Here is a 21,021-nt window from a genome sequence, read left to right as displayed (position 1 = left end):
GGAGAGGAAGGGAAGGCGACTGTAAGCCGCTTTGAGACTCCTTTGGGTAGAGAAGTGCGGCATATAAGAGCAAACTCTTCTATGCAATTCAGAGGCAATGTTGCAGATTGACATTTGTGGATTGGGAAAAGTCGAAGCTTATCTGAATGTAAATAATAATCCACTGATAAAAGACTCACTGTTCTGGGCAAAGAAGCCGCCTTTTAAAAATAAAACTCGCAATTTATTTTTTTTTAAACATGCCAAGTTACTTTATGCAAGCATTAACCGATTTTTACAATGCAATTAATGTGTGCAAATAAGCGTTACCGTATTTTTAAAAAACTTTAACGCTTATCTGCAAGTGAATACATCATTGGCACGCACATTTTTTTTAAAAGCTCACGGAACAAGCAGGAGGGCCCACTTTAGCACGCCGGCGACGAAGCCCAACTCAAGGCTGTCATTGGCCTTTACACGCGCGTAAACACGTGCGACCAGATCGCGCTGCTTCCCCGCTCCCCCCGCCGTTCCGAGCGACCACGTGACCCCACCACACCCTCTCCTCCTCTGCGGCTCTGAAGTTACCGCAGTCCCCGCAGAAGCCCCGCCCCCTTTCCGCCGCGAGGCGGCCTCTCCTCCTCCTCCCCGCCTCGTCCGCTAACGGCCGGCGCCGCTTAGGCCCCGCCCCCCGTTTCCTCAGTGGCTGCCTCGCGCTCCGTCCCGCCCCCCCTCGCGCCCGCCTCCCTCCCTCCGTCTCCCCCCCCTCCCTCCCGCGCCGCGCTCTCCCCTCACAGACAACAACATGGCGGCGGTGTCGGGGGCAGCGGCGGGCGGCGGTGCCAACCCGGCCGGGGGCCCGGAGATGGTACGAGGGCAGGTCTTCGACGTGGGGCCTCGCTACACCAACCTCTCCTACATCGGGGAGGGCGCCTACGGGATGGTCTGGTAAGGAGCAGGCGGGAGGGAGACCTCTGGCCCGGGAAGGGGGGGGGGTGGAGACTTTTTTTTTTTTTTGCAGGGGGGGCACTGGTGGCTCTCCAGATGTCCATGGACTACAATGACCATGAGGCCCTGCCAGCGTTAGGGGTTCATGGTCATTGTAGTCCATGGACATCTGGAGAGCCACAGTTTGGCCACCCCTGGTTTTGTGGCTGCTTGTCAATTGCTGGAGCGCTTGGGGGGGAGAAGAAGGCAGAAATACCCACCCATCCTGTCCCTGCAACCTCGGTTTCATTGACCTGGGTTGTCTGGCAAAACGTCGGGCTTGGGAAAGGGGAGGCTTGTCTTTAGGCGGGGACGAGCCCCCTCGCCTGCAGGATGAGTGCGAGGGGCATAGGATGGGGGGACCTGCCTTGCGCACAGTGCCTGCTGTCGCTCATGCATGTCAGATGCTGGTTACTTTGGGAGGAAAAAGGAGGAGAGGGCGACTGAAGCACAGAAGGGGAGAGGAAATGAATAAAACCTGCATGGATTTTGCATCTTTCTCAGCCATCCTTCTGAGAGCTGGCTGTAAGACTGTTATTATTGATGGATGCAGTTGACAAACCTATATTGTACCTGTATCATGACTTTCACGTGCTCTGGAAACCACCCTGAGCTGCAAGGGAAGGGCGTGTATATGAATATATAATAAATACATAGAATTCTGTGATTTTCAATCTCTCCTTCTCTGCTCTCCCTCCAAAGTATATAGATTGAGTTAAGTGACTGCTCATTTTGTGTTTTTAAATCTCTGTTTGAATTACTTTCTTTTCCAAAACGGCCCCCGATGCTTTATCACACACTAATAAAGAGATTAGATGCCAGCTCTGTACATAGTTCCCTAGCTGAAAGTCCCGCTGAATATATTAGGGCTGCATGGTAAGTAAATATGTTTAGAATTGGTCTCCAGGAGCAACTCCTTGAATCACAGTGTTCATCTGTGATTATGGATGGGACTGTGTGCTGGATTAGTTAACATGTTCGCATATTTGGAAGAAGCCATTGCAGAGTCAGGTAAAGCAAAACGCTAGAGCTTCAGGGTGATTCCCCCATTAATTAATATGGAGAAAACACCTTTTCCCCCTTTGGGCAGTTACGCCTTCCCATTTCTTTACTGGATCTTTGCCATGGATACATTGTCAGAAATGGAAAAGAGAGCCACGGTTAAATTTAGTTACCATTAATAGCTAGTAATGGTTTACCACTGACTAATTATATGCTGTCATGAACTGTGTAATTAATGGAAGTAAAGGGAGATAAACATTGGAAGAAAATGGTGGATCAGATACTACCATATGCTCTTGCTGCTGTTGAGTCGGATAATTTGCTACACCTTGTGTGCCTGTGGAAGTGTGGATAAACTGTACAATGCAAAAATGGTTTTAAAGCCATGTATTTAGGTCTTGCCATTTGGTGTAAGATGTGTAATATATATTTCATGTATGGTAATTTTGGATAAGTGATAGATGCAAAATCTTCCCTGATTAATGAAATGTATAAGAAGCAATGCAAAATTATCTTAAAGAGAAAATGTTAAATTGGAATGGAAAGAACCCAACTATGCCTGTTAAATGGAGGAATCGGCAGCAGTGTTGCTTATGTAAGCAAGGTCTTATTGTACAGTACATCTAAAAACAGGACAAATGTTGAGACAGCCACATCTGTTGTGGGAAGTGGGTAGAAGGCCCTGTTTTAAATCTCAAATACATTTTACTTTTAGTATTGGCAGGCCATGTGAGTTAGCCCTGTAAAAATTACATGCCGTAAATGCCAATATAATTTCATACAGTGCATTGTTAGATCCAATTAAGCAACTGAACACATACAGGGTCCATTTGATTGTAGTATCATATCTATAGGTGTGAATTGTTTGGAAAGGGAGGGAAATCAGAAATATTGGGAGCAATTAAAATATATGTGTTACTTTTTATTTCAAACCTCAGATTGCTGTACCGCTTCTGTAAGACTTGTAAGCTGCTGAAATCTACGCCACTTTAGCATATGCATTTTTTGCCATCTAAGAGAAAAATAGAAAAACTGAAAATAGCAAACTTTTGTAGTAAAGCAAGGAGTATTAGTGCATTTTGATATTGTAAGCTTTATAATGTTGGACTAAAATTAATTCTGCTTTAAAAGTGACCATATCTACAGTGAACAGAGGAACTATAGTTGTCTAATGCTGTATTGTCTTATATAAAAATCTTCATACTGTACATCAGGGGTAGTCAAACTGCGGCCCTCCAGATGTCCATGGACTACAATTCCCAGGAGCCCCTGCCAGCATTCGCTGGCAGGGGCTCCTGAGAATTGTAGTCCATGGACATCTGGAGGGCCGCAGTTTGACTACCCATGCTGGACATCTTGAGTGACTAGAAGGCCTTGACGTTAGAATCACCTAATTTATCCCCAAACAAACCATATTACACAGGATTGTTTTTCAGAGCTCCCCAAATTTCCATTAGAAAAACTGGGGGGGGGACTTCTTGAAGGGGGAAAAAATGCTTTCCCAGGCTTTTTTCTTCACCTTCACACCTCCACCCAGAATTGCATGGGGAGTAATAAAACTAGTACGGTGGGATTTGAGCTTTTAGCAGACAGGGGGGAAAGAGGAGAGGATATTTTGTGCATATGCCTCTGAGTGAAAGAAATAGTTTGTTGTTGCTTCCATACAGATATGTTCAGGGTGCAAATTATTGGCTTTTCTGATTTTCTTGTAGTCATTTAACTGAAGAGACCTTGCATTGGCTTTCTAGCATAACTAGAATCCAAGGTGCATGGCAGAATGACCAAAACAAGCAAGGGCTATCCACATTTCTGCCCCCATCTGTGGTTTGTGAATAGATATGTCCTTCTTGCCTGTTGAAACTAAGGAAGTGGCTAGAGTGGCAGCCTTCCTTCCAGCACAACAGTGCAAAAGATTATTCCCGTTTGACAGGCTGTGATTAGGAAGCTTTATTCTCTCAGCTACTTGATGTCACCGAAACTTGGCTCCCATCTGACACTGCTACTATTATAGTGGATCTAGCTTCCTTAAGAGTTCAGCCCTTGTTTGCCATTCCCCCCCCCCCAATCTTTGAAGTTCATTCTCAATTTCCTTTACATCTCTGTGTTGTGGTATATTCTTGCACAGCTCAGCTGTGTGCAGCTGTGATGTCTGACCTCACTTCTTGTCTCATTTGCCCCTATTAGCGGCATTTCTTGGAAGTTTAGCATTCCTGTTGAGATACAGCTACTTCCATTTTCTGTCCCGAGTTTCAGCTTTGATCTGACGCCTCCACCCACTTTCACGGACTCTCTTGATTTTATGTGCTCTGTTTTACCACAACCTATAGTATTGCATGTTTGTTCTCTTGAGGGAAGAAGGATACTCTGATATGCTTGGGTTCCTCTTCGTTCAATCCCTGGAGGCAGGAAATTGATTGCCCCTTCCATCTCCTGGGAGGAGAGGAGCCCACCCTAGTCTTTTCCCAGCCTCTGCCTGAGAGAATTGTGGATTTAGAGAGCTCCTGAGATTTGGGGTCAGATTTATTCCAGAAAGAAGTGTTTCTTCCGCTAAGCTCATTCATTCAGACTATGTTCACTGTGATATCAGACTATGTTCACTGTGATATCAAAGAACTTGGTGATCCCAGCATGTCTGCTAGGTAACATGATTGCAGCTAACAAGACTGGGCCCAGGCACACTCTTGGGTACTTCAGTGGACGTTACAGTCAGCATGAGGGAAAGGACCACCTTTGGTGGACAGCCAAGAAACTTGTAGGCAAACCCTTCCAAGTGATAACAGACCTGCAAATCACAGCAGACACCAACCTGATAGGTTGGGGAGCCCATTGTGCACTGGGCCACATGCAGGGGACCTGGTCCATCAAGAAGCTTCCTTCAGCACCAGTCTTTTGAAACTAGCTATATGCAATTCATCTGGTACTTTTCCACTTTGAAGACCATCTGTCTCTATGGAACATATGAATACAGACAGAGAACAGCACAGACAAGGTACATGTGAACCGCCAGGGAAGCACCAAAGTCAAGCTACAGCTATCCTGTAGCTATCCTCAGCTATCCTCATGTCCTGGGCAGAACAACATCTGGCCTCTCTCAGAGCAGAACACATCAGTGGCATCGTGGAGGTTCAAGCAGATTGACTCAGGCACACTGGCCTGACCAGAAAATTGACTCAGGCACACTGGCCTGACCAAAAATTCCAACCCCTGGTTTTACATTTTGGCCTACTGTGCATAGATCTCTTCGCCTCCCAACTGATGCCAGATTCTTCTCGAAACACCAGTGTCAACAAGTGGAACAAGTTAATACTGTGATGTCCCGTTGGCTATTGGGCCTTCTTTATGCCTTTCCCTCCATATCATTGATTCCAAAAGTTTTGAACAAAATGAAATAAGAGATGGCAGAGTTGATTTTTCTAGCCCTGGCGACCTTGTTTTTCTAGCCTGCTAAGATAATCAGTCCAACCTCCATGATAATTTCCACTGTCACCCAGTATGCTAACCCAAGGTACCATCTGTCATCCAGACCCAGCTTGGCTTTGTCTGACAGAATGGAGATTGAGTGGCAAAAATTGCACAGGATTTCGCTGAACATGTAATTCTAGAGAAGCCTCCTCCTAGAATTCACAGTAATTATTTCAAGGCTTTTATCTGATGGTGCAAGAGAAAGCACCTGCGACAAGACATCCTGGATCTTCCTCAGGTATTGTTCCTCCTACAGGATGGAGTCTCTCAGGATCTAAGAGCGCGCGCTCTCCATCACCAGGTAGTTGCTCTGAGCACTGTATTTTCATCAGCTGCCAATACACCACTCTCCAGGCACCCAGTGGTTCCTTCCTCGAAACTTCACGTCCTTCTTCAGCCCCTATCTAGTCCTCCTTTTGAGCCTGTTAATGCAGATGGTGATGTCACTTCTGTGGGACACGACAGGGAGATGTGGCCAGCTGATACCAATCCTGGGGCTCCTTGAAGCCTGAAAAATTATTTCAGGGACTCCTGCACTATCAAAAGGTTGAGAAAGGATGATCTAGGGGCAATCCTAAATTTGGACTCCTTTCATCCTTACAAGTCAAGTTGACTATGTTTCTTCCTAAAGCATATGAGATTGTATGCTATGTTTCTAATCAACGCATATCAGTTACTTTAATAGGCCAAGAATATACAAAAACTGGAAGCTTTGGATGTTAAAAGAATAGTTATGTGTTTATTCAATAGGCACTTTGAACTGGCCTGGTGAATATCTGGACAATCGTCTGCATTACAGCTTTTCACACCCTGATGCATCTTTGGAAATAGTTGAATGGAGAAGTAATTGTTATTTAGATCATTATCAAAGCCTTTCAGGCTGCACATTTAGGAGAAAAACCTATTTACATGCTGTCTCTTATCTAGTAAAATGCAACATCCCTATTCCCAGAACTGCAGTGTTCTGTGATAGTAATGTTTTACTAGAATAGTAAAAGCTTGTGGGCATACAGAATTATCTTTCGCAATATACTTAGTTGCCCGGCGTCAGGCCTCCTACACTTTGCTCCAAGGACACCTCCAGACTGTGCCAGGGAGGTCTGCAGAAGCCCGAGTTTCTCAGCTCATCACAGCACCCAGATACTCCAGGCAAGCTAGGGGCTGGCCAGCAATCAACCTCAGGGACCACCAGTAGAGACACAAGGCATCAAGAGTGGCAGAAGAGCAGCAGAGCCCACCACAAGCAATGGCTCTTTCCTCGTTTGTTGTGGGAGCCGGGAAAGCTTCTTTGGAAGGTCAGGGCAGGAAACTAACTACAGTGATTTCCTTAGGCCAGCAGGGCCAGAATAGAAGCTTCATAAGGCTTCCCATGGAGGAGGAAGGGGGGGGGAGAGAAATAGGATCCCTGCCAGGCTGCTGTCCATTGGGCTTAGGACCTGCCACTCTCATTGACCCATCCCTTATGATAGGAGTGGGTGAGACCAGAGTTATCCCACCGCCAATCAGTCCTTTAAAAGGTACATCCTTAATCTACTGTGTTGCCTCTATGTAAGAGAGAAGAAAAACTAAAATACTGCATGAGCCACCAATGACTGTACGGACTCCTGGTGCTGAAACTTCACCAATATCTAGTCAGATGATGAAATTCAGTTGCAGATCACTTCATGAATGCAAAAAGTAGCGATTTTCCTTGTTGAATTCCTGTCTGATGGCTGGTAAATTTTTTTAAAAATCATTAATACTGTCAATTCCTTTTTCAGTTCTGCCTATGACAATATCAACAAAGTTCGGGTGGCTATAAAGAAAATCAGCCCTTTTGAACACCAGACTTACTGCCAGAGAACTCTGAGAGAGATCAAAATCTTACTGCGCTTCAAGCATGAAAATATTATTGGAATCAATGATATTATCAGAGCACCAACCATCGAACAAATGAAAGATGTGTATCCTTGAAAGATATCAGTCCTTCTCTTTGCTTGCAGCAGTTTGTTCTTTGTTGCTTATCATTCAGCTGGATGCTATCTAAAACTGCGCTAGCAAAGTCCGTGGTGTAGTGGTTAAAAAGTGACGGACATTAATTTGGAGAATTGGGTTTGATTCCCCACTTCTCCACACATAGCCAGCTAGGTGACCTTGGACTAGTCACAGTTCTCTTAGGGCTGTTCTCATAGAGCAATCCTGATAGAGGTCTCTCAGCTACGCCTACTTCACAGGGTGTCTATTGTAGGGAGCAGAAGGGGAAAATATGTGCAAATCGCTTTGAGATTCCTTCAAGTAGTGAAAAGCAAGGTATAAAAAACAGCTCCTCCTCTTATAGGAGTATACTTATAACAACAAACTGAACATAGTAGGATAGTCCACAGTCCTTGTACTTTAACCAAAGCATCTTTCTGAACCATTTAATTATAGTACCAGTGCTGTTACCTGTGTAAGAAAGAATCATAGAGTTAGAAGGGATCTCCAGGATCATCCAGTCCAACCCTCTGCAGAATGCAGGAAATTCACAACTACCTGCCCACCCACAGTGACCCCAATTCCATGTCCAGATTATGCCCCCCCCCAACAAAAAAAAGAAAATCCCACAGAATCCCTGGCCAGTGTGGTCTGGAGTAAAGTCACTTTCTGTATAAGCTATCCTGTATGGTTAAGTTTTGGTTTGTGGAGAGTGGAATCCTTCCTAAACCTTGTCAGACTATCCGTTCTGTACGATAAGGGCTACAGCAGACTGCCCGTGTGCAGGCAGTTATTGATTTTGCCCATTGGTAGGCTGGCATCTGCTTAAGGCCCTGCTCAGATGAGCGAAGCTGTTGTGGCAGAGCATAGGGAGACTTAACTACAAAGGCAATAGGGAGAAACAGTCCCGCAGATATGTGGGATGAAGGCCATGAAGGACTTTGTATGTGATAGCCTTTGAATTTTGAATTGTGTTCAAAGTACTTTGAATACTTTGATAGCCAATAACACATGAGCAGCCAGTAAAGTGAGGGTAAAATGGGAGTAAAATGCATTCTCTGCCTAGCTCCTGATAAGAACTGAACTGCAGTTTTCCGTGCCAGCTGAGGTCTCCAACTTAGAACTGGCTTTGGACTTTAATGCTTGGAGAAGCCTTAACAATTCTCCAAAAGAATTGGCATATTTTAATAGGCCTTACTGTATTCAAATCCTGAGCATACCTTCTGGTGAGATTACTCTATTGACTTGAATTTCACCAGAATTTACTGCGGGTGGCAGGTATTTTGTCAGCGAGCATGACTCTCTGCTTCAGCCAAAGTTCTTCCTGAGATGCTGTTCTGATGCGGAGATGGGGGACTTTGGAACATCCTGGAGGAAAAGTTAAAAGACTGCCAGAGGAGGAGGAAATCAGTGAAAATAAATCCTCCTGTATGTACATTGGATCTGTTCAGGATCAGGATTTAAAATTGCATTTTGTGGGATTACTTGACAGCTAGGGCAACTTACGGCAGGAGTCTTCATATTTTGATACAGCAGTTTTGTATTTTCTGCTTTCCCTGGTAGAAATTGGTTATTAGTCAAGTGACTTTACTTTCTGGGATAAAGTTGTGGCTTGTTTGCCTTAGCCTGATTTACAGATACATTGTGCAAGATCTCATGGAGACAGACCTTTACAAGCTCTTAAAGACTCAACATCTCAGCAACGATCACATCTGCTATTTCCTTTATCAGATCCTGAGAGGACTAAAATATATCCATTCTGCCAATGTGCTGCATCGTGACCTCAAACCTTCCAACTTGCTGCTAAACACCACTTGTGATCTCAAGGTTAGTGAGAACATTTTTGCGTGTTCCGTGCCTCTCTTAATTGTGGAAACATGCCCCCCCCCGATACATGGAGACAGTTTAAATACATACATACATATATAGATAATTTTTTCTATCTTGCCCTTCCCATGAGACTCACGGCGGGTACTGCCAGTGCTGTAGCAAATCCAAGCTGTTTCAATATATGTGGAACTGCCTTGAAAGTATTTAGGCACTTCAGAATGTGGCGGCTGATAGGGGGATGCATATGGCATCTCGGGTTTTTCCGCAGCATCACTCTGGAACTAAGATAGTATCACTCATCACTAAGGTGGCAAGTGAAGAGTATTTTCCAAAGTTTTTGATTGATTACACTATAATTTGCGAGATTTCTTGCTGTTAGGTTTTTGTTCTATTTTTATAAATTATAGTGATTTAAAAAAAAGCATAAGGCAAACAACCTTAAACACTGTGAAAAGTTAAAAAAAATTAATAGAACCATAGAGTTGGACCTCCAGGATCATCTAGTCCAACCTCCTGCACAATGCAGCAACTCATAACTACTTGCCTACCCACAGTGACTCCAATTTCATGCCCCAGTGATCCCCCAGAATCCAGCCTGGCCTGGAGGAAATTCATCTACAATCCCTCAGGGCGATCAGCAATTCTCTGGGTATGTAAGGAAGGGCCACAAGAGACAATAAAAAGCTAGAATAGTGCAGTGAGGGGGTATTTGTGCATTTTGCTGAATGTTGCTGCCTCTTACAGAGTCTGGCAGTTCAAGCTTTGGCTTGCAACAGTTATTAAAATATTACCAATAAAATTTATGTATGTATTTATTTATTGAATCGCTAGCTATATTGTCCTGCTGAGAACCGGCTCTTAAAGCCACAAATACACCCTCACCCCTGAGATGCCTGCTGTCTCTACCCCCTCAAAAGCCTTGGCAAATAATCCTTGCAGACGTCCTGAAGATATCCAATATGAACATTTGTGCTGGTATACCCATTCTACAATGTGTAAGGAGAGGCAAGGCTTTAATGTATAGAGGTGAGGAATCCAGATTGTGGGGAATCTGACCAAAAGTCCAGAACAGATTGGAAACAAGGCAGGTACAGTAGGCCCAAGGGAAGAAGGGAATGGAGGCTTGAAGTCCCCAAAAGTGGTGATCATGGAAGAAGGCGACATTTCCTGCTTGAGGTTAAAGCTGAGAAACAAGAAAAAGGACTGCAGGGTTTTGAAGAGGAGAAGGTGACAAGCTGTGGTTGATGCTAAAAGCCCAGAGTGTGGGACATTGGATAGTGAGAGGGACAAGGGCTTATTGTGAGGCATATTTGCATGCAGTGCAAAACAATTTTTAGTAGACTGTTTCCCCCACACACATCAGGTATTTTGTACATGACTTGACTGACTGTCTTGTTTGCCACTTTTTAAAAAGCATTTTTGTGTGCTGTGATGCTGTTCCCGTTCCCTTAACGTGCATAGTGGGACCTGTAAATATTCCTACAAGTAAATGAGGAAAGCAGTCTGCAAAACAGATTGTAAATTTGCTTTTGTTTGGTTATCAGATCTGCGATTTTGGATTGGCTCGCGTAGCAGATCCCGACCATGACCATACTGGTTTCTTGACAGAATACGTAGCCACACGTTGGTACAGAGCTCCTGAGATCATGTTGAATTCTAAGGTGAGAGTCAAGCTATGTACTGGGAAAGGTTAAAGATGTATTTGTGCCATTTCTGTCCTGTGTACTGCGATAGAATATCCTTCCTGTATCAAATACAGCATTGCTGTTCCTAGGACACACAAGACTGTTAGAATTTCTCCCTGTTTGTATATCTGGATGCCTGGACAAATTGTGAATTTTTCTCCTTGCAAATAGGGATTCTCAAAAGAATCCAGCTGTTGCTTAGAATCCTGGCTTGTGGGGTATGTAGGTATAAGTGCTCAAGCGCCAGGAAGACCTACCTCACATTATGTGCAATGTGTTGATAGAATTCAGTACCATGAAGCGCAGTGATGGCCACTGACCTACATGGGTGTTGGACCAAGAGGACATGTTTGTCCTTGGCTGTTGCCCAGGTTCAGAGGTAAAATACCTGTGATTGTCAGATACAGGGGAGTAATCTGTAGGGGAGAGCTGTCACCTGTAGCCTCTGATTGGCCACACTTGGAAACAGGATACTCTAGCTTAGCCCACGTTATCATTGATGGTGGGGTTGGATCCAGCCAGCTTTGCTGTTTTGTCTCAGTCAGTTCCTGAGAACCCCTGTCCCATGTCACTTTGGTATATATGCAGTTTCATGGAGCTGGGTCAGCAGTGGTTTTTAAATGGCAAAATAGGAAGTCCTTGATGCCTTGCAAAGAGGAGTTCTTCAAAACTTACCTACCTGCTCTGAGTTTTTTTATCTGCGTGGCAGAAAATAAGGAGTTAAAATCTAACAGTGGCATCTTAAATGAAATTGCTTGAAGTTGAACTCTGTTCAGCTTGGTGTAGTGGTTAGGAGCACTGACTTCTAATCTGGTGAGCCAGGTTTGATTCCCCGCTCCCCCACATGCAACCAGCTGAGTGATCTTGGGCCAGTCACAGCACTGATAAAGCTGTTCTGACAGAACAGTAACATCTGGGCTCTCTCAGCCTCACCTCCCACATAGGATGTCTGTTCTGGGAAGGGGAAAGGGAAGGCTTTGAGATTCCTTCTGGTAGAGAAAAGCGGCATATAAGAACCAACTCTCCTTCTGTTTAGGATGGCCCGGTTAGTCTCTGAATGAGAGTATTTGTATGGGTGCAGGGAATAATCTATTGTAGGATGCAAGAGCCAAGTGGATTGGCAAAGCAAACCAATTCGTAAGACTGTGGGGATCACGGATAGAAACTCTGAAGCTTAGCAGTGGGTCCCTCTATGCACACTGAACAACTTGGCAATTTGTATATTAAACTGTAGAATGTTTAACAATACAGAAAATTATACCAGCAGGTTTTTTTCTTCCTGCCCTTTAGGGTTACACCAAATCTATTGATATCTGGTCTGTAGGCTGTATTTTAGCAGAGATGCTGTCAAACAGACCCATCTTTCCAGGAAAACACTACCTTGATCAGCTGAATCACATCCTTGGTAATGTTTTTATATATTGTATATGATTGCCTTGATGTTGCTAGTTTGATGTTGCCAACTATGGACAGGACTCCATATTTTTATTTTAAAGCTTATGTGATACTTCTGCTTTACATGTAACATTACTGCTTTTAGAAACAAGGTTGCAGACCACTGGCTCTGCTCTGAGTTCCCTTGCTATAAATAGGAAACAAGCTTTTATTGAAGTTTACGTAGAACAGAAAAAGGAGAAAATAAGAAAAAATACATACATAAAACATAGAATATAATCCATTATGCCTTGCCATCTTCTAATACATTCCTTAACTAACTACCTAGATAGTCGATATAATAGCTCCAGAGTTCCTGGAATTCATCTGCAAAGTGACTGTTCATTAGACTTGTAAACTCTGCCATTTTGGCCAACTCTCCCAATTTCTCAAGCCAATCCACGACTCTGGGTGTGTCCTGGTGTTTCCACAACCTAGCCACGACCAGTCGTGCTGCCGTTGTTGCATGAAATAAGAAATCACCAGCTTTTCGAGGAACGCTAGCCGGTAACACACGCCGTAACATAAATTCAGAACAAAATGGAAATCTAACTTTGAACATTCCTTCCAAAATATCATGATTTCCCCCCCAGAATTTTGGATTTTTTTACATGCCCACCACATACGATAAAAGGAGCCAGCCTTTTCCTTACATTTCCAGCATTTAATTTCAAAGTTTCCAGAAATTTTACCTAACAGCTTAGGAGTCACACACCATCTATAAAACATCTTATACCTCTGAATGTCTCTTGCCTTGAAAACCCTACGGGATTGTCATAAGCTGGCTGTGACATGATGATACTATCCGCCACTGGATTACATCCTTAAGATGATTCTCATTTGCAAACATGAGAGGTCCATAGAAGATGGGCATCTTTTAGTTTAGTGCTTCAGATTTCACAGCTACCCACCTGAATCTACAGTAAAAGAATGTATGATATGATGCTATGGGGGGAAAGCTCCTTTTCAATATGTCCACAGTGTCATTGGCCAGATGTCTGGTGGCAATTTGTGAACCACCCCAAGGCCATATTGGAAGGGGTGGTATGGAAATTAAATACCATTATTATTTTAAAAAACAGTTTGGCTAATCTTGTCCTCAGGCCAAAAGTTAGTGATTTGGTTAAATTCTCAACCCAGTTTTGCAACATTAGGCAAAAAAATGACAGAAAATGACCATTTCTTTTTCACTAAGGGTCAGTAGAGGATGGATTAAAGAGCTGTTAACATCAAATGCAAAATGGGTGTGGATGGAATTATGATTTGATAAAATGGTTGACACGTTCCGTCTAAGCTCTGCTCTAATGCTATTATGCTTAAGCAACTTTATAACAGATTTGCTTTGTTTCCATGGTGATCTTCTTTTCCCCCCTGCATTTTTAGGAATACTTGGATCTCCTTCTCAAGAAGACTTGAATTGTATAATCAATTTGAAAGCCAGAAATTATTTACTTTCTTTGCCATACAAAAATAAGGTGCCGTGGAACAGGCTGTTCCCAAATGCTGACCCCAAAGGTAATTGACAAACGTGAAGGATTGTTGTGGTTATTCCATCTTGAGCACTGACACTCCCTCCAATAAATACCCTCATTATAGAGCTCAGCTTTATAGATTGTAAACAAACATGGCCGAACCCCGAATTCATTTGCTGTTCTTGGTAAGCAGTCCAAAGTTTTGCTGCATCCAAATCATTGTTGCCAATTCTTTTCTTTAGGCTGAGTTCCGTGGGTTTACTATGATTGGTCACCAAGGGACCAAATCCATGTAATAGCTTTCTATGACACTCAAATATTTAGTCATCCGTAATAAAAAGGTTTTAGATGGGTTTGGGTTCTTGGTCTAGATTTTGCATGGCCCTGCACAGCTGTTTGTAGCTTGTTTGTTTTTTTAAACTACCAAGATGCCAGTTTTCACTCGCTGTGGTTGAAGGGTGAATTGTGAGAATTATTTTTTTAAATGTCCAAAATCTAAATTTGTAGGATCATTGAATTTGGCTGTCCATGTACCCCATCATTCCGTTTTGCGTTTTGTTATGCGTTCCTGCCAGGACAGCATTCTGCCTCATAGTATTCATCTCTAAACAGTATGTTGAAACTTGATTCAGAAACACTATGTGAAGAGATGACTGCCACAAAACACTGATTTCAGAATTGTCTCCTCTCTAGCTCTCGATTTGTTGGATAAAATGTTGACCTTCAACCCTCATAAGCGAATTGAAGTAGAAGAAGCTTTGGCCCATCCATATCTAGAGCAGTATTATGATCCAAGCGATGAGGTAAGAGGACATTTGCTCAGCAGAGGTTGCTGCATTTGAGCCAAACTTCTTTGGATGGGTTGAAACTTATTGTTGGAAGCCTTCAGTACGGATGCGGCTACTTCAGCAACTTAGACCATATATGAATATTTATTGGTTTTGTTTCCTTTATAGCCTGACTCGCTCCCTAGTGGGTATTTGGGGGGGGGGGGCTTATATAATACTCCTAGCCTCCATTATATGCTCCCAATAGCCCTGTGAGGTAGTTTAGGCTGAGTATCATACAGCAAAGCTTCCATGGCAGAGTGCGGATTCAGACCTGGGTCTCCCAGATCTTAGTGTCCCAGTCTAATCAATACACCACATGGGAGCTGGAATAGAATACTGTATGAAAAATAATAGCTTCTAAAAATTGAAACAGTACATATTCATACCTGTTTTAGGAACCAGGTGACTTTTGACCTCAATCTACTTCAGTGTTTGGCTGTTTTGCCTGTATTCGGACTATGCTTTTATGGTGTACTCCTGAAATCTTGACTAAAATAATCAGAAATGCAGAATTTTCATGTTACTGAAACAGTGTCGCTATTGAGCTGCATATAACCTTGTCTACATTACTGCCAGTGACTTCATGTATTAATTTGTTTATTTATTTCCAAAGCCTGTAGCTGAAGCTCCCTTCAAGTTTGACATGGAGTTGGATGATTTGCCAAAGGAAAAACTGAAAGAACTGATTTTTGAGGAAACGGCCCGATTCCAACCAGGATACAGATCTTAAGTTGCAATTGGTACATGAAACTCATGCAATCTTTACTTTAAACATTCAGAATATATGAATGGCACTTTTCAAAAAAATACATTGATAATTGTTGAAATATTAAACTGTGCTGTAACTTTACAGTTGGTTCAAGCATGTTGCTTGTTGGAACAGTGTTGGGCTGTAATCTGTTGGATACGCCGAAGTGCCCAACCCTAAGTAACTCTGCATGCAAAAGGAAACGGTCAAGAGAGTTCTCATCAGATACTGAGCCTCTTTGGCTGTTGTTTCATATTATATGGGACCTCTCTTCCCTCTCCCCTGTGGGCTCCTGTCAAAAAAGAAATCCTTTGATACAGATATTTAACTGTAAACTAGAATTTAATCCGCACTTCAAAGACAGCTGACCGGTGTTGAGCCAGGAGAGGGCGGTATGTAGGGATATAGAGAAGATGGTGGTTAATCCGGTTTGATCTTCAGTCAGATTCATCTCGTTTGGATTTTCCATTTTGAGGATCTTTTGTAAAGGGTCACACGTCTTCTGGATAGAACATAATTTTTAAAAACTATTTATGATAATTTAATAGCTTTGTAGCATGTTGAATCCAGCACACTGTTGTAGAAATCAGTATAGGGAACGAGACAGGATTGGATGATATTTTATCAAACTTTGGCAAGGCAGCTGCTCTTAAAAGTGCTATAATGCGATTATTGTTTCGATCTTGTCTTGGGGATATAATTTAGGGAGATATCCCGGACAGTTGGCTACCTATCCACATAAGCGTGCCTGTGATACTGTTTATCCATGAAGGTGCGTTGGTCCCTTGATTCAAACAGACTTGTTCTCTTCCTCCTTTCCTTGCAGGATCAAGGCATTAAAGGGCTGGGCATCCTGCACACCAATGTTCCCTTCCTGGTTCTTTTCTCTCTGGCCATACCGTGTGGTCTCTCAGCTTATCCACTACTTCAAGCCATCCTAGAGGACTGTTTCCAGTAGTCCTGGCTTCTGTGCTTTCGATGGATTCCTTATTGATGCCTGAGAAATACTCCTGTGTGTAATGTGCAGCGTCCTTTATTGACATTTCACCAGTACTGTCCTTTCATATACATCTCCCATTTACGTGTTCTAACTGCTTTCTTCCTGATTTGAAAGATGCAGCGTTTCATTTTGGTTTGAAACTGAGAAGTTTGGTAAAAAATGTTAGCACCGTGAAACCACCCCTTCCCCCCCCCCCAGGTTTTGTTAGTGGCATTTTTAGGAAGAGCTATGATTTAAGGCACTTTAAGTCAGTGGCATCCCCACTCTTTTGCACTTGTGTAAGCAGTAGTGGTTTACTTTAATAATGCAGTCAAGCAGAGTGACAGCTTGGTCCGTATTAATGTTTATGTGCTTGTTCTGGTTTCTTTTACTGTACCCATGAATTCATGTAGGGCATTTTATTCCACACATCTACAAAATTTGCTTCGTTAACCAAGCAGCTGAGAGGAAAACACACCTTCTCCCTGTTAGAGATTCTAGGTACTAGTGCAATGTTTAAAAGAATGGTACTTCCAGAGCTCCTGCTATCGGTCATATTTACAGATGCATGAGGAGAGAACAGTTTAGGACAAAGTTGTACAATTGCTGTTTTCCTTTGTGGAAAAGCACCCATGTGATGTATGTTGATAGATGGATTCCCACGTGATATTTATTATAAGCTTAGTATACCATTGGGTATAAACAAAATATTTCAGAGTCCTTTTTTTTTTAAGTCAATGTTTGAATCTTATGTGGTATGTATATATATATATATATATATATATATATATATATATATTCTGATAAAGGAACACTGCATCTTTAAATGAGCAAGTTAGTTGCTGTTGCAGCATGTCAACATCTCACCCTTATTTCTCATAACGCACCCTTGCCACACACTTAGCAGATCTGACAGCACATCACATGAGATGCTGCTCCGTCAAGAGACTTGTCCCGACATTATTTATAATGCCGTTAGGGCCACGAAACAAAGCTGTTGCAAAATCATGTTTCATCCATTTTTTTAAATGACAGCTCTTCAAGGATTTGTTTTTTGAAAACGTATAATGTGGAGTTGACTAGCTATTAACATTCCCAGTGCAGTGCCTCCTTTCCCCACTGCTCTGTGGTGAGAAATTTGCCTTGTTTAAGATAATTACTGTGCCCTCGCATGACTGTTAAAAGCTTTCTGTGCAAAGATGACTGTCTAAGTGCCACATGCCTACAATTGAAAAAAAAATTACCTCCAAGTTGTGTTAAGTGAAATGGGGGGGGGGGATTCTAGTTTTTTTCTTTTCTAGCTATTCATTTCTCTGCTCCGTTGGCAGTGGTCAAGAATGGATTGTACAAAGACTGCTTACTAATATGAACAAAAATCACACTTGTAATAAATAAATAACCTTGTATCTTTTCAGATTTCAAATTGCTCCATTTGCTTTTGCTAAAGTGTCTAGATGGAATTGTGGCTTGTTTGCCTACTGTCGTATTTAAGAATGCTTGCTGGTGTGTAGCGCTCATCCCATTTTAAAAACCTGGATTCTTGGCATGTTTACTCAGTATTATGTCCCACTCAGATCTACAGGACTTACTTGCAAGGAACTGTATGTATAGGATTGTGTGCTCTAGTTACCAATCTGGCTAAAGATAGCTAAATCCCATAGGAAGCAATAGGATTTACGCTAATCATTACAAACTTGGTTCTTGTTGGTTTCAGTGAGATTTAATCAGGTGAAACTTCAACTAGATTGGAGCTCTGGTGCACAAGAAGAGTACTTACTGGACTCTAAATTTTAGGTTTCCCTTAATGTGTATTTAAAATTCTAGCTAACTGATGTTAATGTGCTTGTCTTCAAAGGGCATTTTCTATGAACGCCTACTGTGTTAACCCCCATGCTCAGGTTATTGTAGGGACAATCCTGGGCAGACATCACCATCTCCGTGATCCTGCGCTTGACTACTCATAGTGGGTGTGGAAAGTTTTTTCCTGTGTCTTTCCACACATCGTACCTTACCAAAACACTGTCCCTCTTGGAGTCGAAAGCCCCAGTTGTCTACCTGCATGATTGTTTACAGGTGTAACTTGGCGAGCTTTGAAAGATGACTGTTAATGAACACTCTAGTGGTAATAGAACCCTGATCTTATTATGGAATGGTTTTGCCACTCGTTTGTTGTTGTTGTTGTTGTTGTTGGTTTTGAGACCCTACGTTGGTTTTTTTTTTAACTGTATTATAAACTACCTTATTGACTTTCCATCCCTACACAAAAAAGCCATGGGCACAATGGTCTCATATCTGGTGCTTTGAGGCATTCTTTCGGTCTGTCGCAGCAGGTAGGCGTGAAACCACTAATTGCCGTCATTGGATGCTGTTGTGCTCGAACCCCGCTGCTGCTGCGTTGATCTCGAGTGGGGCTTTTGTCAGAACAGGAAGTCTTTTAGAAGACCTTGCTTACAGTGGTGTGCTTTTTCAATATAAGCTGCTAGTCCCTATGCTGTTCCTACATTCCATTTCTGGAACTCCCTGCAACAATGGCGAATTCTCAGAGGTCCTGTTAGTAATGCAGTTAACAAGTGGTCTGTCTTCGGTTTAAGGATTGCATGTGTTGTGGTTGATGTGAGCCGAATGGAGAAGCACACGTTGCCTGGTCCACTGTGTGAATTCCTTGATTTCTTATTCCACTTGGAAACTATGCATATTGAACAGGCAGTATCTTAAAACAACGCTGTCGGCTTGTGGGTCTTCTCCCTTCCGCTTCCGCTAACGACAACGCATTCTGGCTGCTCAAACATTCCAGCCTTAACAGTAACCTTGCAGTGCGTATGGGCGCGATGTAATGACATCCTGTCTCCTGGCTGTGATCGAACTCTGCTTTAAGGCCTAAACTTTTCTAAAGCCATATGTTTGTGTGCCATTCATGGGGAGCCTTGTAACGCACGCTTTGCTTTCAGGAGACATCTGCATTAACCGAGGCTATGCTCGATGGCTGCAAAAGGACTTTTTGACGGTGTTAATGGGAAACAACCTGTTTCCACTGTAAAAAAAAACAATTAAGAGGGAAGCTGCCTTATACTGAGTTGTCCAGCCCAGCACTGTGGATCCTGACAGGCAGTTGCTTTCCAAGTCTCAGAGGCTTTTCCCAGCTCTGCTAGGATACATTTTTGACTGGACCTTCTGGCACACCAGCCTCAAGCTCTGCTGCTGAGCTGTGGCCCTACTGAGGCTCTGATCCATTAATACCTTGCCCAAAAGATGTCAGCTGACAGAATGGAGGTGGGGATTTAATAACTTTTATGAACCGGTTTCCGTCCATCCTTACAACACAGCCCATAGCTTTAGTGTTAAGAGTTTGTTTTTTTTCCCTTTAAAGTAGCTCAGATAACAGCCTTCATAGTATATAATTTTATTCCCTCGCATAGTACTTCTATATTTATAAAGCAATGTTTTGAAGCAATCCCGAGTTTCAGGGAAAGTATTTTTGTAAGTGTAGTGGCTCAAGTCCAAGAAATCCTTTTAACATAAGTTTGAAATACATTAATGCTTTAAAAAAATTTAAAAAACAACGCTAAAGACACAAAAAAGTACACGTCAGTAGAGTACGTTTTAGTCATCCGTTTTGTAGCATGCGCTGTAACCAGGACCGAAATTGGAATACGGTGGTAGCGCTAATCTGAGGAGCCCAAAACAGGCTTCTCCATCTCCCTTGGCTACGGTGGCCTTTTCTCATGGCGCTTCAGTGTCGAGCAAGCACTCCCAAGGAAATATTTTTGCTTTGTATTTGCTTTGTACTGTCGGTGCCTTAGTCATGTACCCCAGACCTCCCGCCGCGCTAATTTTTAGTTCACGTTTAAGTTAAAAACTAAAACTAAAGCAGAATTTTATATTAAAAAGTTTTCTGTATGTTACATGATAACGAAACATTTATATTGTGTGACAGATTTGTGATTTGGTTAATATAATATGTATAGAATTATTGTAAGTAGAAAAAGTTTATATTTTGTCTTAATTCCGTTGATGTAAACATATATGAGTTTTTTTAAAAAAATAAACAGATCGGTTAATGAAACATCTTGTTAGCGTACGCCACCAGGTTCTTGTAAAAACAACTGTGACAAAATCATTAAATTGTGATCTTGTGTTACCAAAAGAACATAGTACTGTGTGTGTATGTAGAATGCCTAGAGGCTGGGGGGGGGGATTGCTGTTAACTTTTTGTATATTCAGGTAACCATCAGACTTTTATAGTACATCATGAAATTCGGTCTCTTAATAGAGCTCAGGTTGTTGTGGGCAGATAATAAATCTGTTCGTGCGTCATTCTTATGAATTATGAAGACTTATTGGCTGTAATGTCTAGCCTGAACCAGTTATGTGCTCATTACTTTTAGTGTCATGTTGAATCCGTTTCAGAAGTGACTTTGAGTAGTGAACTTTAGTGGTTTTGGCATCATTCATGTTAATAAAAGTGCTAAAGAGAACTAAAAGATGCAGAAGTTTTGACTGCATTCTTGTACTTTTTGCCATATAGGATCTTCTCAGCACAAGCAAGAGAGGTAGCAGCTAATCCTGGTGGGTAGAAAACGAGATGATGGGTATCTCTCAGGCGTTGTACGTTAGGCCACGTCTCTCTTGAAAGTGGAAAAATCTGCTTGGAGGAAAATAC

At 42.5% G+C, this 21,021-nt stretch overlaps 1 protein-coding gene across 1 annotated transcript; it reads left to right on the top strand.

The window, feature by feature from the left end:
- The first annotated feature begins 746 nt into the window (after positions 1 to 746).
- Positions 747 to 20,508, top strand: MAPK1 (mitogen-activated protein kinase 1). Its single transcript, XM_077307679.1, has 9 exons — positions 747 to 927; positions 7,191 to 7,373; positions 9,021 to 9,210; positions 10,758 to 10,874; positions 12,189 to 12,303; positions 13,716 to 13,847; positions 14,498 to 14,607; positions 15,248 to 15,374; positions 16,209 to 20,508. Exons 1-8 carry the CDS (start codon positions 785 to 787, stop codon positions 15,362 to 15,364), a joined length of 1,107 nt encoding a protein of 368 aa, XP_077163794.1. The 5' UTR covers positions 747 to 784; the 3' UTR covers positions 15,365 to 15,374; positions 16,209 to 20,508.
- The last annotated feature ends 513 nt before the right edge of the window (positions 20,509 to 21,021 follow it).

This window comes from Paroedura picta, chromosome 13, assembly GCF_049243985.1.
Source record: "Paroedura picta isolate Pp20150507F chromosome 13, Ppicta_v3.0, whole genome shotgun sequence".
Lineage (NCBI taxonomy): Eukaryota > Metazoa > Chordata > Lepidosauria > Squamata > Gekkonidae > Paroedura > Paroedura picta.
Note: the sequence above shows the minus strand (reverse complement) of the source record. Positions and strands in the feature narration are given on the sequence as shown.

Excerpts from the sequence above, each read along its gene's own strand:
- MAPK1 (XM_077307679.1), top strand. The coding sequence starts at position 785 with ATGGCGGCGGTGTCGGGGGCAGCGGCGGGCGGCGGTGCCAACCCGGCC. Across the intron at positions 7,374-9,020 it reads ATCGAACAAATGAAAGATGT|ATACATTGTGCAAGATCTCA; the intron begins GTATCCTTGAAA and ends CCTGATTTACAG. Across the intron at positions 10,875-12,188 it reads AGATCATGTTGAATTCTAAG|GGTTACACCAAATCTATTGA; the intron begins GTGAGAGTCAAG and ends CCTGCCCTTTAG.